General features: G+C 61.5%; 1 protein-coding gene across 3 annotated transcripts in view; it reads right to left on the reverse strand.

Moving 5' to 3' along the window:
- Positions 1 to 3,988: 3,988 nt before the first annotated feature.
- Positions 3,989 to 14,730, reverse strand: part of FAM83F (family with sequence similarity 83 member F) — a 29,792-nt gene continuing 19,050 nt past the window's right edge. Inside the window, exons 2-5 of one of the 3 annotated variants that reach the window (XM_036459363.2) lie at positions 13,885 to 14,052; positions 13,269 to 13,390; positions 11,397 to 12,067; positions 4,887 to 5,181 (exon numbers count right to left, since the gene is read on the reverse strand). In XM_036459363.2, the coding sequence (XP_036315256.1) occupies positions 5,132 to 5,181; positions 11,397 to 12,067; positions 13,269 to 13,390; positions 13,885 to 14,052 (1,011 nt within the window). In that variant the 3' untranslated portion in view covers positions 4,887 to 5,131. Of the gene's footprint in view, positions 5,182 to 11,056; positions 11,158 to 11,356; positions 12,068 to 13,268; positions 13,391 to 13,884; positions 14,053 to 14,730 lie in introns of those variants that run through there. The other 2 variants (XM_045587465.1, XM_045587466.1) reach the window with 2 other exon arrangements.

Below are 14,730 nucleotides of genomic sequence, written 5' to 3' on the forward strand. Positions count from 1 at the left end.
TCTTGCTCCTAGCAGAGCACGGCTCTCTTCTGGGTGGGCCCCGAGGACCACAGCCTCTTCGGGCACACTGCCTGCTCTTGCCTTTCCCTCCTCCAGGCTTCCCACACACTGGCTGGCTTCCTTGCAGGTCCTAGCCGGTCTCCTCGGACGGGGACGTCTGTTCCTGCAGGTGCTTTTTAGAGGCTGCGGACAACGCCTAACTTCCAGCCGCTTTTCCGATGAAAACTTGTCTCCGGCAGGCTGTCCCTCGGAGAGGCCACATGACGGTGCTCCAAGAGGGTCTGGACGACCAGTTTCCAGTCCTTCCCATCGCCTGCTGGGTGCCTTTGGGCAAATTCCCTCCCTTTATGGTTTGTCCCTCTCTCCCTGCCTTTGTGTTGGACTTTTGGAAGGAAATGTGCAGATAGGGTCACCCAGGGCAGCCCCGGACCTGGGTCCACCCGGTCTGGAGAGACGGGGAGATGACGGCTGCCCACCAAGGACACACACTGAAAGGAGGACCTTCCTGGAGGAACTGGTTGGATCAGGGAGGACTCTTGATACACCCAGGCCTTAAGTAATTAGATAGCAGAGAGTAGACTCCTGTGTGCCTCCCATGGAGTCCCGGAAGTCGGAAACGGACCGAAAGGTCCTGATCGGTTCTGGAGGCCCCGCCACACCCGCATCGATCAGCCTGGCTTATTCCATCAGGCGGCTGCCAGGTTTTCAATCGAGCTGCTGGAGCGGGTACCGGTGCAGGGCCTTCCTCAGTTCCCAGCCCGGCAGGCGAACGTCCGCAGGGGAGGGGTGAGATGCTCCGGTCACCCTAATGTTCTAGGCCTTCTGGCGGGCCCAGCGGTCATGCAGCCTAAGAACGCTCTGGCGTCGGTGCCTGCCGCCTGCGGACCTTCGCTAGGTCCTCCCCACCTCGGTCCGGGCCAGCTCGCTGAGGCCGGGGCCTGCCTTGCACCAGGGCTCCTGGCACAGAAACCACCGCAGCGATGGTCACAGTGACAGCCGCGGGGCCTCCGGGCAGGGGGACGGATGCGGTGCACAGCGGATGACGAGCTGTGTCCAGGCACACGCGGGGCTGATTAGCTGCGGAGAGGCCTTTGTGGGTGCTCGGCGCGAGCGCTGTCCTCCCTTCCCCCTGGGCCTGCCCTGCCGGCCGCCTTCAGAGGAGGGGACGCGGCTGGACCCACACAGCTCTGTCCGGTGGCTCTCCACGCGGGACTGCGCTGAGACTGGAGGACGGGGGACAGATTGGGCGCGCTGGGGGAAGGCAGGCGGACAGGTGCACGCAAACACCTGCTCCGGGGGACCAGCGCTAACGCGGTAACCAGAACCAAGATGGAAGATGCTCTTATGTCCGTCACAGAAAGCACAGCCTTTGGCAAGCCAAACCTCTCTGGGCCACAGCACCGTTTTAGGGGGGACACACATGCAGGCACCCCGAGGGACTGCAGGGCTGCAGGGCAGAGTGGACCTCCCCCACGGGGGCAGTTTGAGCCGTTCCACCCCCACCCCACCCCGGGGACATTTGGCAACATCTGGAGGCATTCTGGGCTGTCTTATCTCAAGGGGTGCTACTGGCATGTAGGAGGGGGAGGCCAGAGGTGCTGCGAACATCATTTGTGTGTGGGACAGCCCCTCCCCCAACAGGATTTTGCGGCTCCAGAGTGTCACTAAGCGTTGAAGGTGAGAAGCCCGGAGCTGGAGAGGCAGGCTCACGTGAGGTGGGGTTCGAGCAGAGCCTGGAAAACGGGGACAATAAGGCCTGTGCCGCTTATCACACAGTTCTGTGAGGCTCAATCTCTGAGTGCGCGTGTTTTAGAACTTTATTTCCAGCCCTAACTGGTTTGGCTCAGTGGATAGAGCGTCGGCCTGCAGACTCAAGGGTCCCAGGTTCGATCCCGGTCAAGGGCATGTACCTTGGTTGTGGTCACATCCCCAGTAGGGGGTGTGCAGGAGGCGGCTGATCGATGATTCTCTCTCATTGATGTTTCTAACTCTCTCCCCCTCTCCCTTCCTCTCTGTAAAAAAAATCAATAAATATATATATTTTAAAATTTTATTTTCAGAGCTCTTTCATGAGCTTTTCCAAGATTGAGGCCCCCAGTGAGCAAAGCACCCAGCACAGTGACTGGTATATAGCAGGAGCTCAATAAATTAAAAAGGAAAAAGCAGCAAAGTAGAAGTCCACTCCCTCTCTGGCTTGTTTCCTCTACATCTCAAGGCTGCCTTTCTTGGCCTAGCACCGAGGTCGGCAAACCGCGGCTCTTGGGCCCCTTGAGTGTGGCTCTTCCACAAAATACCACTGCCTGCGCGAGTCTATTTTGAAGAAGTGGCATTAGAAGAAGTTTAAGTTTCAAAAATTTGGCTCTCCAAAGAAATTTCAATCCTTGCTCTGTTGATATTTGGCTCTGTTGGCTAATGAGTTTGCCGACCACGGGGTTAGACTTTCCGTTGGGCTCTATACAGACTGGGGGCCATGGTGCTAGCAGAGCTGTTTTGAAAGCACCCTTGAGGGATCACACCCAGGACTAACCATACCTAACGACAGACATCTGGCAAGAGGCTGGGAAGTCTTGCTAAACCTCAAGGGGAAGCTTCCTGGAACCATGCAGGAGCCGGTGCTTCCAGCCCCAATGGGGCAGGATCGGGGGGGGGGAGGGGCAGCAGCCCCGGGACTCAGCCCTCAGACACCTGTGCTCCTGGAGGCCACCCTTCTCAAATAGCCACCCCCGCTGTGAACACCACCTACAGGACGCAGGCGCAGAAAGCGGGCAGCTCAAGTGGTGGGGGACGGAGGCAGGGAAGCCAGGCCCCCACGGACCATCCCTCTGGTCCCTGTTTCTCCCCGCCCCCCCTTCTGACGCTCCCGGACTTGTGCAAGCCTCTGCGGGGGGGACCAAGGGCATGATCCACCCTTGAACTTGCCATCCAACTGGGAAGGCCAGCTGTCCCCTGGAGACTGGATAGAGGCTATGTCACGGAGTGTGTGTGATGCTGGGACAGAGAGGGCAGAGGATCTAAGAACCGAGGAGCCAAGACACAGGCCAGAGTGGGCTGAGCCCGGGCGGAGGGGCGCACTTCGGGAGCCGCATTCTCGGGTGTCTGGATTCCCAGCAACCTTTGCACCTGTCTCTGCGCAAGCCATCTCCGGGCTGGAGGGGGTCAGAGGCCACTTGTCCGAACCTCTGCTGGGCATGAGGAGGCTGGGCCACAGGGCCGGTGCCTGCACTCTTTCCCATTCCACTGCGTTTGTCGTCCACCCCATTCTACGGGGCCAGCTACGCCCGCTCGGCACCCACGGAAACTGGGGCGGGAAGGAGGCCTGGCTCGGGGCCGTACTAACTTGGGCCTTCCAATCTGGGTCCTCCTACGCGGCAGGCGGGGAGGGTGCCCGGCCTGCTCTGGGGTTTTCTCGCTGAGGAGGCCCCAGAAGTCCTTGCGGAATCGCTTGGAGCTGGTCCCTCGCCGGCCTCCTCCCTGGTCCCCAGAGCTGCCCACTCTCCGCACCCACAGCGCCCTCTTCCCCACAATGGCCCTCACCCACCTGTGCCCCACACCGTCAGGGGACGGCCATAGCCCCCAGCTGCCCGTCTCTCCCTCCCTGCCTGCCTGCCCTTCCAGAACAAGCACGGGCCACTCTGCCAGGCTCTGGGGCATGAGAAGCACTTCCCAGAACATGTTTAATCCTCACGAAGGCTCAGGGGGTGGGTCAGGGTCCGACCCTGGATGAACAGAGGAGCCCTGGGAACCAGGCTCGCGCCCCCCCCCCCCCCCCGCACACACCCCACCACCCTCCCCTCCCCTTCCCTCCCCTCCCCTCCCTGCGGTTTTTCTCCAGTGACTGCACTGTGCTGGCCACTTCCCGCTCCTCACAGACATCTGCTCACCTCAGCACGGCCGGACGGGCCTCCCACCAGCCTCCTCAGACACCTGGGCCCTCCCCGGTGCTGCCGGTGCCCCCCGGCTTTGCAGAAGGAAAGACACAGGAGACGAGTTTGGTTCAGAAGTGAGAGGCCTGGTGCATTCAGGGTTCACAGCGCTGGCTCTGACCCCCCAGCGCCTGCCGGGGTGGGGGTGGGGGCCGCTTGCTGAGCCTGCAGTTTGGCAATTTCTCAAGTGTGCATGGGCAAACTCTCCCCGCAGACCCCCGTCACACAGTGGTGAGGGTGGGATGTGACTCCAGGCAGGGCTGCTGGCCTGGCACCATGGTAATCAGGCCCTGTGGAGAGGCCGAGGGCCCTAACCAGTCCGCCTTTCGGCAGGGGGCTAAGGCTGGTCTTTGGCTGAAATGTAACCAGACGAGGAACCTGAGTCCTGGCTGGTGATGGGGGTGAAGGGCCATCTCGGGGGCGGGGGGAGGCCACCAGAATCTAGATTGGCCAAGCTTTGGGCTGCAAATCAAGGCACATTGGGGGAGGGAGCAGCCCCAGGTGAAGGCACTCCAAAACCCCATCATGGCTTACAGGGGGCAACAGCCAAGGAGGTCTGGACCCCAGGCAGAGAGCTCTAAGATGGAGCCGAGTGAGGGAAGGAGCCCTCAGCATCCACGTCTGCCGCTGCCTCCCGAGGGCGGTCTTATCCTCACGCCATCAGGGTCCAGAGCGGGAGCCGCAGGGACCGCCCGGGAGGCCACATGAGCCGGCGCCCTAGCTGACCCAGGATCCTCTGCCTTCAGTTCGAAGGCCCGTCTTCTCCCCTTGTATTCCATCAAACCTGCCGGGGGACCAGAAGCACCAGGACGCCCGGGAGAGGAGGAGCCAGGGCCTGGGGCTGCCCGGGAGAGCCCACCACATCGAGGCAGAAAGATACGGGCTCACCCCCTCTGGGGCCCTGCGGGGCGAGGCTGGCCTCGTGGGCGGAGGGAGTCGGGCATAAAGGAGAGAGGACACCAGTCAAGCTTCCACTTCATGTAAACAAGGAGGAGCGACCCCTGCCCAGGCACCCGTAGTCGCGTGGCGGCGCGTGGCCGCCGGGGGAGGGGGCAGATGTGGGGCGCAGGCTCCCTGAGGCCGGGGCGGAGGCTGCCGGGCAGGAGGACAGGAGGGGCCCGGTGTGCAAACTGGTGCAGGGTTTGACCTGTGTTCGCCACAGGACGGGCGGCGGGGCGGCCGGGTCCTGGCCCCCGCGGGCCCGCGGCTCAGGAGATCACGCAGTTGCTGGCCTTGGCAGGACTGGGACTCGATTTCCCTGCGGAGACAAGAGACACGGGCGGGAAAGGATGTGAGTGAAGGGCTCAGGGGACTTGGCTCCAGCGCCTCTCCTGGAAGCAGGGCGGTGGGGCCCAGGGATGCGAAAGGAAAGACCGCTGTGGGGCGGGCCATCGAGGGATCTGCCCTCTTCTGATCTCGGGGGGCCAGTGGGGAGGACGTAGACCCCAAACCAACAGATATAATCAGTGACAGAAAGTCTTGCTAGAAGGCCGTTCGCCTGTAGCTGATACCGATGCGGCCTCAGAGCCCACAGGCATAACCGTAGCCGTTCTCACACCCATCCTCACGGCAGCCGCGCCTGAGACGCTACTGTCAGCCCAGAGCCTCTGGGCTCCAGAACCTGGTTTTCCAAATCCAGGCGCAGCCCCCTCCGCCAGGCAGGCTGCCTGGGTTGGGGAGGACAAGCTGCGCCTCGGGAGGTGGGCAGCTGGCCGGGAGGCGGTTTGAGTGGAGGGAGAGGACACAGTCCGGGGACAGGAGAGAAGGCAGCTGTGCCCTGGGCTGGAGAAGCAGGTCTCCCCTCCCCACGCCCTCCCGTCACCCCTTGCGGAGGCCGGTGGCTCCCTGGGCGGGATGCCTGCTCTTAGGCTGCCAGGCAGACACCGGCCGCTCCCGGCTGCCCTCGAGGCCTGGCTGCCGGCCCCGGCCCTGGAGGAGGGCTGGCTGCCTGCCTCCCAGGTGGACGCTGCCCAGCTGTTCCCTGCCAGGTCCCTTCTACGCGGCCAGGGTCAGGTCCTCACACCACCATCCCATCTCACCTCAGCTGGCAGCTGAGGTGCTGGCTGCCTCTTCCCCTGGGCCAGGAGGGACCCTGGAAGGCCGAGTGGGGTCCCTCGCCCCTGTCCTGCTCCATCAGCTCTCCTTGGGACCTATAAGCCCAGCTGAGCTCCTGGGAGGGGTGCTGACGGCACATAGAGCTCAGAGGGGGTGACTGTGCCCCTCCCCGCCTGGAGGGCCCCAGGGCCAAGGAGCTTGGGCATCTTCCCGGGCGGAGCTGAGGCTGCCCCGGTGAAGGGACAACCACCTGCCGCCCCACAGCCCCTTCTGTCGGCTCCAGAACCGATTTTCCTAATCCAGGCGTAGCCCGCTCCGCTAGGCAGGCTGCCTGGCTTGGCGGAGGACAAGCTTGTCCTCAGCAAGGTGGACACGTCTGTCCCCACTTCTGTTCCTCGTGGCTGCTTTTATTTGCTTGGCCCACTGAGCCGGTGCCACGGTCCTCCCGGGGGCAGCGGCATTTGGGAGGCAGTAAGTGAGATAAGCCGGGGCCGGGAGTGGGCTGGGCAGGGGGGTCAGAGGAGCCTGCCCCCCCTGCTGCCCCCGGGGAGGGCAGGAATCTGCTCCCACGCTCATGCCGAGAGACTGGATGAGAGCCTGGGGAGACCCTTTATACTCGGAATTCATTGTCATGCCTCTGACAGGGAGACTGTCTGAGGGAAAATTCTTTATGTTCCATCGCTCCCTCAGCGCATGCCGGTGCTCGGCAAGGCTCCGAGGCAAATCAGACCTGCTCCGATTAATAGGGGAGAATCATGAACAGCCCAAGTATTTTTTTTTTTTTTAAATAGAGAATTTGTGGCATGGATGCCCGGAGGAGGCTGATGAGAGAAAGTCAAGCTTCAAAGGGAGGTCACACGGAGTGAGACTGCAGGTGGGGTGGGAAGTGGGAGGAGGCAGCATGGAGTCAGGGCAGGAGGGGGGACAGCCTGGGGCAGGGGGAGAGGTGGGCAGGCCACTACACCGACATGGACAGCAGGATGAGGGCAGGAGGCTTCACTGTCCCTCGGGTCTCAGGGCTCCACACACCCCCTTTTCTGGAAGGTTCTTCCCCTGGATGTCCACCTGGCTCTCTCCCTCCCTCCATTCAAGTCCCTTCATCAAAGGGCCTGGCCGCCCGCCGCTCTCTGCAGCGTGGCGTCCACTCCGTCAGGGCGGGACGGGCTCGCGGGGGGCACGGCTGCCCCGGAACGGAGGACGCGACCGGCCCGGAGCCGGCTGTGCAGAGACGGACGTTCGTTAGGCGTTAGTGAGTGACAGGCAGCTCTGGCCAGGTGGCTCCGTTGGTTGGAGCATGGCTGCAGGTTCGATTACCAGTGAGGGCACATATTTAGGTAGTGGGTTTGATCCCTGACCAGGGAGCGTGCAGGAGTTTCTCTCTCACACTGATATTTCTCTCCCTTGCTCTATGTCATGTGAGGATAAAAAACCACCACCACCACCACCACCAACACACACACACACACAAACGAATGGCATCAACAGATGAGGACAGGCCTGAATGTTCACTGCAGGACATGTGCCCTCTACACTCACCTCACCACTGAGATGGTGACAAAGCCCTGCCCAGGCCCAAGAGCAGCCAGAATGGCGGGAGGGCTGTGCCCTCCGCCATGAGAACAAGGGTCCCGCCTCTTCCCTAGTGGGATCAGTGCCGTGGAGGAGGCCCCCCCCCGCTCCCTTCGCCGGGGCCGTGTGCCCGGGGCCTCAGTGCTGACCGTGCCCAGGCTCACAACACGGCACTGCGGTTTAAATGCCGGCTGGGGTCAGGCCCCAGCCCCCCAGGAATGACCCTGAACTGTGGGCAACTCAGTGCAGCGCATGGTCTCAGCCAAGAGAGAAACCGGAAGGAAAGGTGCTCAGCTCCGCCAGTAGAGGGCGCCGTGAGCCTTCACACCAGCAGGCGGCCCCCTGCTGAATGTCAGCCCAAAGGAAGGCATTTTTCAAGGTCCTCCCGAGCCCGCACTTGGGTTTGCATCAATTTCACAGGCTGTCAGCACCTCGCTTTCCTGTTTCTCTCTCCTTCTCCCACCCTGTCGTCAGCCCAGCTCTCCCCTGCGACAGGGCAGCAGAAACGGGAAGAACAGAGTCAGACTCACAGCTCAAAGGGACCTTGGAACCCCTCCCCCGCTCACCCCGGCTCTTCTTGACCGGGAAATGTCCCTGGGAGGTGAAGGGGAATGTCCAGAGGGTGGGGAGAAGGCCTAGGGAGCGGGAGTGGAGGCCCTTGGCCAGCTGCTGTGACAATGGCCTGAATGTTCACTGCAGGACAAGGACCTTTCCCTGGACTGGGGGCCCTAAGGGAGCAGCTGACAGTCCCGAGTGCACCAGGTTACTGGTGCCCACCTTGGGGTCTCCGTGCTGTCAGGAGCCTCACCCTCTGGCTTCCAGTGACTGAGAGGAGGCATCAGACAGCCGGGACTTGGAGGGAGGAAAGCAGCAGGGAGAGGAAAAGTCTCATCAGGGACTTGAACTTCAGGCCCTCAGGTACCGGTGCCCACCCCGGTGGGCAGAGGCTGTGCTGGACGAGGCCACTCCGTGTTCCTTCTAAAGAATGGCGAGGAATCGCGGGATCTTGCTGGGCACACCTTGTTGTGACTCTCGAGTTTGCGGTCCTCTCTCTCACCATCTCTTCGGGTGTCGCGCTCTCTCGGGGTGCCCGGCCCCGGGGGGAGGGGCTTCTCCAGGGCACAGCCCAGGGCTGCTGGGCACCGTGTGAGTGGCATGTCTGAGCAAAGACTGCCCAAGTCACAGAGATGCTGAGAGACTCGGGGAAAGGCAGCAAGAAGGGACAAGACAATGGGCCTTCCGTTTCTATGGAAACAGCACCTCAGGGTGAGGGGCTGAGGAAGAGAAAAGCTTCCACTTCACCTCCGCCAGGACTTGGGAAATGGCCCCTCTTGCGGCTGGGCTCAGCCCTCCCCCTCCCTTCCCTGCCAGGTGTTCACCATGGCAACCCTGCCTCCAAACAAGAGGTGCAAAGCAGCAGCAGCATCTGGTGTTGGGGGAGCTAGGGAGCCGAGGGGAAACGGGACTAGGCCAGTCACCCCGCCCCCTGGCAGAGCCTGGGTCCTGGCCCCGGTCCCCCTCACCCCCTGCAGGGACCACTGAAGTCACCGCTCCTGGCTTCCAGGCTGTTGTGGGGCCAGTGAGAGAGGAAGCACCTGGGGAGGGACCTGGCACATGGAGGGGCTCAGTAAACGCTCCCTGGCCAAACAGGGGTGCAGCAGGGTGCTCCCGCGGGGCCCCGTTCACAGGCCGTCCTCGCTTTAGGAGCAGAGTGTGCGGGCTCTGCGGCAGGCTGCGGGTGAGCGGAGGGGAAGAGCCTGGCACTCAGGCCGCTCACTGTGAGGTCAAAGCCGGGGCTGCTCAGCCCGCCCAGGGCCAGGCCTCAGGCCCCGCCGTCACTCCCGGGCAGGCCAGGGAGCCAGGCCCTGCGGCTAGGCCCCGGAGCCACGGAGGAGCCATCCCCACACGGAAACCTTTTTGGTTCCCAGATGCTGACACCAGCAGAGGCACCCGCAGCAGCCCGGGCCGTCACCGCCGGCCTCCGGAAAGGCTGCATGGAAACTGCTCCAGAGAAAGGGATGGGGCCAGGGCCTCTAGGGCAGGCATGTCAAACTCGAGGGCACGTGCGGCCCAGCCAATGAAACGGTGCGTAAGGAACGTTTTAATGAAAATTTCATGACTTAATGTTTACAATAGCCTGTTATGCACAATTATTAGTAACGAACTACAACACTCGCTAATGACTGATGACTATAATCGTGTTGCACTCACTTCCCTCACTCGCAGGAGCACCATTTCTCTCCACTCACACCAGCAGCGGATATTTTAGCAGCCGATGGCCACGTCATTAGTCTTGGACTGACTTGTTTGGTGTGTGCAACAGGAAATATTTCGCTTTTGGAGAACAAGAAAAAAAGCGTTACGCTTATTAATTTGCATAGTTATTCATTGTCTGGTAAGCGAATGTCCAAGGAAAAATATTAACTTTTATTAAAGTGTTTTATTATTTTGTTACCGATGACTTACTTATTTCAGCCCTTTGTATTCAGCGTGTCTCTATCAAAATAAACCTACGTGTCTATGAAAATGGAAGCTTTTGTTGTTTTGCAGCCCACATACACGTAAGGCTTGTTTATTCGGCCCGTGTTAGCCTCTGAGTTTGACATGCTTGGTCTAGGGCAGCGGTTCTCAGCCTTTCTAATGCCCGGCCCTTTAATACAGCTCCTCAGGTTGTGGTGACCCCCACCCATAACATTATTTCCGTTGCTACTTCATAACTGTAATGTTGTTACTGTTATGAATCGTAATGTAAATATCTGTGTTTTCTGATGGCCTTAGGTGACCCTGCTAGCGGTTCTCAGCTTGTGGGTCACGACATTAGAAAGGGTGAGAACCTCTAGCAGGGTGGCCTAAGACCATCGGAAAACACGTTTACATTACAATTCATAACAGTAGCAACGTTACAGTTATGAAGTAGCAACGGAAATAATGTTATGGTTGGGATCACCGCCACATGAGGAGCTGTATTAAAGGGCCGGGGCATCAGGAAGGCGGAGAACCGCTGCTCTGGGGGATCCCAGTGGGACAGCCAGAAGGAGATCACCATCACCATCAGGAACAACCTCTCCCGGAGGTCGGCAGCCCGGCAAACACCGCTGATCAGATAAACACGGGAAGGAACCCCGCCAGACCACGTTAGAGCAGAAACGAGAAAAGTGGGTCAGGGCGTTGGTGGGGCGCAGGGGAGGGTGGGGTGTGTTTGTCCAGGTGAGATCCTGCTGACAAGGAACAAGCTTTGCCAGCTGGAGCCCTAAGCTCAGAGGCAGGGTCGGGCCTTCGCCCGGCCACTCCACTGCGCTGTGGCTCCATGGCTCCATCTACAAAGGAGACACTTTCTGGGCCCTCAGTGGCAGCAATAGCAGCGCTCAGCCTCCCCCACGCCTGGCGCTGCTCCGAGCGCCTTATATCCTCAGGGCAGCTGGGCAAGGCGAGCCTCACCTCCCTGCCAGAGACGAGGGGCGGGAGCCTCAGACGGGCAGTGCCTGGCCCGGACCAGGAGCTGGACGGGAGCGAGGGCGGAGGGAAACGAGGACGGTCTGACCCGGACCGGGGCTCTCTCACGCCGGCACCGCTGCCTTTCTGCAGGTCCAAGTGCATGCTCCCCGGTACGTAAGGTGACCAGATGTCCTGATTTTTAACAGTTGGTGCCGCGTCCCGCAGCGTTTTAAAATAGTCCCGATCACAGCACAAATTGTTAAAAATAGGGACATCAGTACTGTTTCAAAATGCTGAGGGACGCGGGACAAGTTGTAAAACATTGGGACTGTCCCCGCCAAAAGCGCGGGCCGTCTGGTCACCTTACCGACACTGGCCAGAGGCCGGGGAGCCCGGGCCGCCCGGAGGGCTCACCTGAGGCGTTGGCGCCGGAGCCGTCGTTGGGCCTCTTGCCCTTGAACTCCACTTCGGCGAAGTTCTCGGTGGAGAGGGAGCCGGCCATGCCGTTGGGCGCGGCGGGCCGCTTGGCGCGGTGGCTGAAGAGCCGGTAGCTGAAGCGCTTGCCCCCCTTGGCCTGGGCCGCGTCCCCGTTGAGCGCCTCTCCCTTGCCGTTCTGGGCGAGGGCCTCCCGCGCCTTCGGGTCCCCGCGCAGGGGAGCCGCCCTGCCCTTGCGGCTCAGCTCCCCCATGGGCACGGGCTCCACGGGGGGCAGCACCTGCTCCAGCGTCACCAGGTCGTGCAGGAAGTTCTCCAGGCGCTGGGCCGACTCGCCGCTCGGGCTGTCCTCCTCCTGGCCGCCGCCGGCCTCCCGCTGCTGCCGGGCGGCCCAGCGCATCATCTCCCCGGGCGGGTGGCGGCTGGCGGACACCAGGGCGTACTTGGGGTTGATGAGCTTGCGGGCCACGGTGGAGGAGGAGTAGGGGCCGAATGCGCCCGCCCCTCCGGCCAGGCCCAGCTGCTGGTGCAGGTTCACCTCCTCGGAGATGGCGTACAGCTCCCGGAACTCCACGTCGAAGGGCTCCACGTTCTGGCCCGTCAGGAGCAGCAGGAGGTTCCTGTCCACGTACGAGGAGCTCCAGGTGAACCTGGGGGGGTGGCGACGGGAAAGCAAGACACGTGTGCCCGGGCCCGTGGCCTCGTCCTGCCACGCGGGCCCGGGGGAGGGGGGCGCCGTCCAGCCTTCGTGCTGGGATCCCGTCCCTCCACGGGCCCAAGCCTCCCTTTGGCCCAGGTCCTGGCCTCAAGGGCAGAAAGCAGGCAGTGGGTGCCAGGCGAGGGGCTGAGAAGTCGGGCCCGGGTTCCACCCTGGTTTCTACCCCGTGTAACACGGGGCTCATGGGGGCGCCGGCACAGAGCTGCTGCGAGGCTCGCGTGAGATAACGTGCATACAGTGGCTAGTGCAGCGGCGGCCACAAGCCCACGTTTAGTAAATAGACACTGGAGCTGCTACTCTTTCTAACATCATTCCGTTCCTTGTTGGTTTTCCTGTGACTTTTCAGAGCACCGAGTGTCTGTGACAGCCCTGCGTGCGCTGTGCAAGAGGACGCAGGCCTGCCGAAACCGGTGTGGCTCAGTGGATAGAGCGTCGGCCTGGGGACTGGAAGGTCCCAGGTTTGATTCCGGTCAAGGGCATGTACCTTGGTTGCGGGCCTCTTGTCGCGCCCTTGCTCCCATCCAAGAGGCCCAGTAGGGGGTGTGCAGGAGGCAGCTGATCGATGTTTCTCTCTCATCGATGTTTTTAACTCTCTATCCCTCTCTCTTCCTCTCTGTAAAAACTCAATGAAATACATTTAAAAAGAAGAAGAAGAAGAAGAAGAAGACGACGACGACGACGATGATGATGACGCAGGTCCTGTGTGGCTGGTTTCGGTACCTGGGCTTCTCTCTGGCAGCTAGACTTTAATTCACGAGGAGGGCAGACCCCCCCCGCACAGACACCGCCTCCTACGTTCCTGATAATCTACTTTAGCCTCAGAATTCAGGGGATGTTCCTTCCGTGCCACACCCTCACATTTCTTTCCCCGGATCTGACCCATTCTGCTTCCTGCTTGTCCCGCCTGACGCGGGGGACCGCGAAAAGCAGCTGTGCTTATGTCCGGGAAGCGCTGGCCTCTCTCCGGGATAACCCAGTGGCCACCACGCCTGAGGGGAAGGACGAGCCGGGAGGCTCTTCTTTGCCGTCGGATCAGACGATACCTCGGGAGTGGCCACGGAGGCCCCGCCAGCCCATTCCCGAATATGAGCGTTTATCACGAGGAAGAACGGCCTCCCCGGCCCTTCTCTGACCTGTACGATCCCGTGGCGACTTTGTCACCATCGACCATTAAGAACTTGGATGACAGGGTCCCTCTGATCTTCCCCAGGGGCATGTAGAAGCCAACGCCCGTCACGGAGCGGACACGGATGTTCTGTGGAGAAGAAGAGAAAGACGGGGTCACGCGGGCTGGGCAGCGGAGGGGCGCTCTGGTCCACGGGACCTGCCTGCCGGCCCCTGTCTGCACTCAGCCCTGCTCCCCGTGGCCTTGCAGGAGAACCCCAACTGGACGGCGGGGAGAAGCCAGCAAATCTCGCGTTGGGTGTGGATAACCTCAGGGTGGTTCCTGCCTGTGCCCAGAGCTCCCCAGAAGAGAGCCACGGCCCCAGCTTTGACCTTGGACGATGGGCTGAGCACCCAGATCTGGGCCAGAGCTGCCTCCTTAGCCTCAGCAGTCTTGTGATAGAAAGTAAGCGTGGCGTGTAAGTTAGGGTTATCGGTTCGCGAGATCAGGTTTTAGACAGGAGGGGCTGAGATCGTGATGTTCGTCTGAGCCCCTGAACCGGAGAGGAGACAGAGAAAGGGGCAGAGGCCATCCCTGTCTCGGTTTCTGGGCCTCACACGCCAGTTCTCAGCGGTGCGACTCACCCGGATGCGGTAGTCCGTGAGCTCCAGGCCCTGGCACATCTCCAGGAAATACTTCACGCCCGGCTCGTCCAGGAGGATGTACACGGGCACCCGGCGCTTCGAGGCAGCGTCCACAATGTCTTGGAAGATGTCGCCGTCGGTGAAGAGGTCCATGACCACGGCAATGACCTGGGTGGGGAGGGCGCTGGTGAGGCACGTGGTGACCTCACACCCGCAGAGACACGCCTGGGCCCAGCGAGGGCCCGCGGACCTGGAGAGACTGGTGGCCAAAGTAAAAAACTCCGCCGGTACCTCTCCTGGCGCCTCACTCCTCACCCGCGTCTGAGCGCCTCTGCGCCCGCTGCTCTGGGAACCCCGAGGGTGCAGGCCATCCTGACAAACCTCCCCCCCTGAGGAGTTCCCAGCAGAAGCCGGATGGGCGAGATTGGGGAGGTGGAGACAAGCAGGCTCAGAAGGTGTGATCACAGAGAGGCAAGGAATGGACTCGTTCCCACAAGCCTCGGACCTGCTCCAGAGCTGCTCTCTCTGCGGGCGCTCTGATCTCCCCGCAGCTTCCCTCAGGCAGAGCTAAGGGAACAGCCCTGCGCTTCCCTGTGGGCCGAGCAAGGCAGAGCTCCAGTGAGCTCGGCCTCCCCGGCCTCCGGGTGTGCAGGCCATCCCACTCCATCCTCAGAGCAAGGTCACTGCCGACGACCCTGGGTTTCCATGCTGGCAGGCTGGGCCTTCTGCAGCCGGAGGCAAGCTTTTCTGACCTCAGCTTCCTCTATCTCCCTCCCCCGCCCCAGCCCCCATGCAAGGGTTTTCCTGCTGGCCCCAAGCACTGTGCACATGACGCAGAAGACAGAG

This window comes from Pipistrellus kuhlii, unplaced genomic scaffold, assembly GCF_014108245.1.
Source record: "Pipistrellus kuhlii isolate mPipKuh1 unplaced genomic scaffold, mPipKuh1.p scaffold_m20_p_3, whole genome shotgun sequence".
Lineage (NCBI taxonomy): Eukaryota > Metazoa > Chordata > Mammalia > Chiroptera > Vespertilionidae > Pipistrellus > Pipistrellus kuhlii.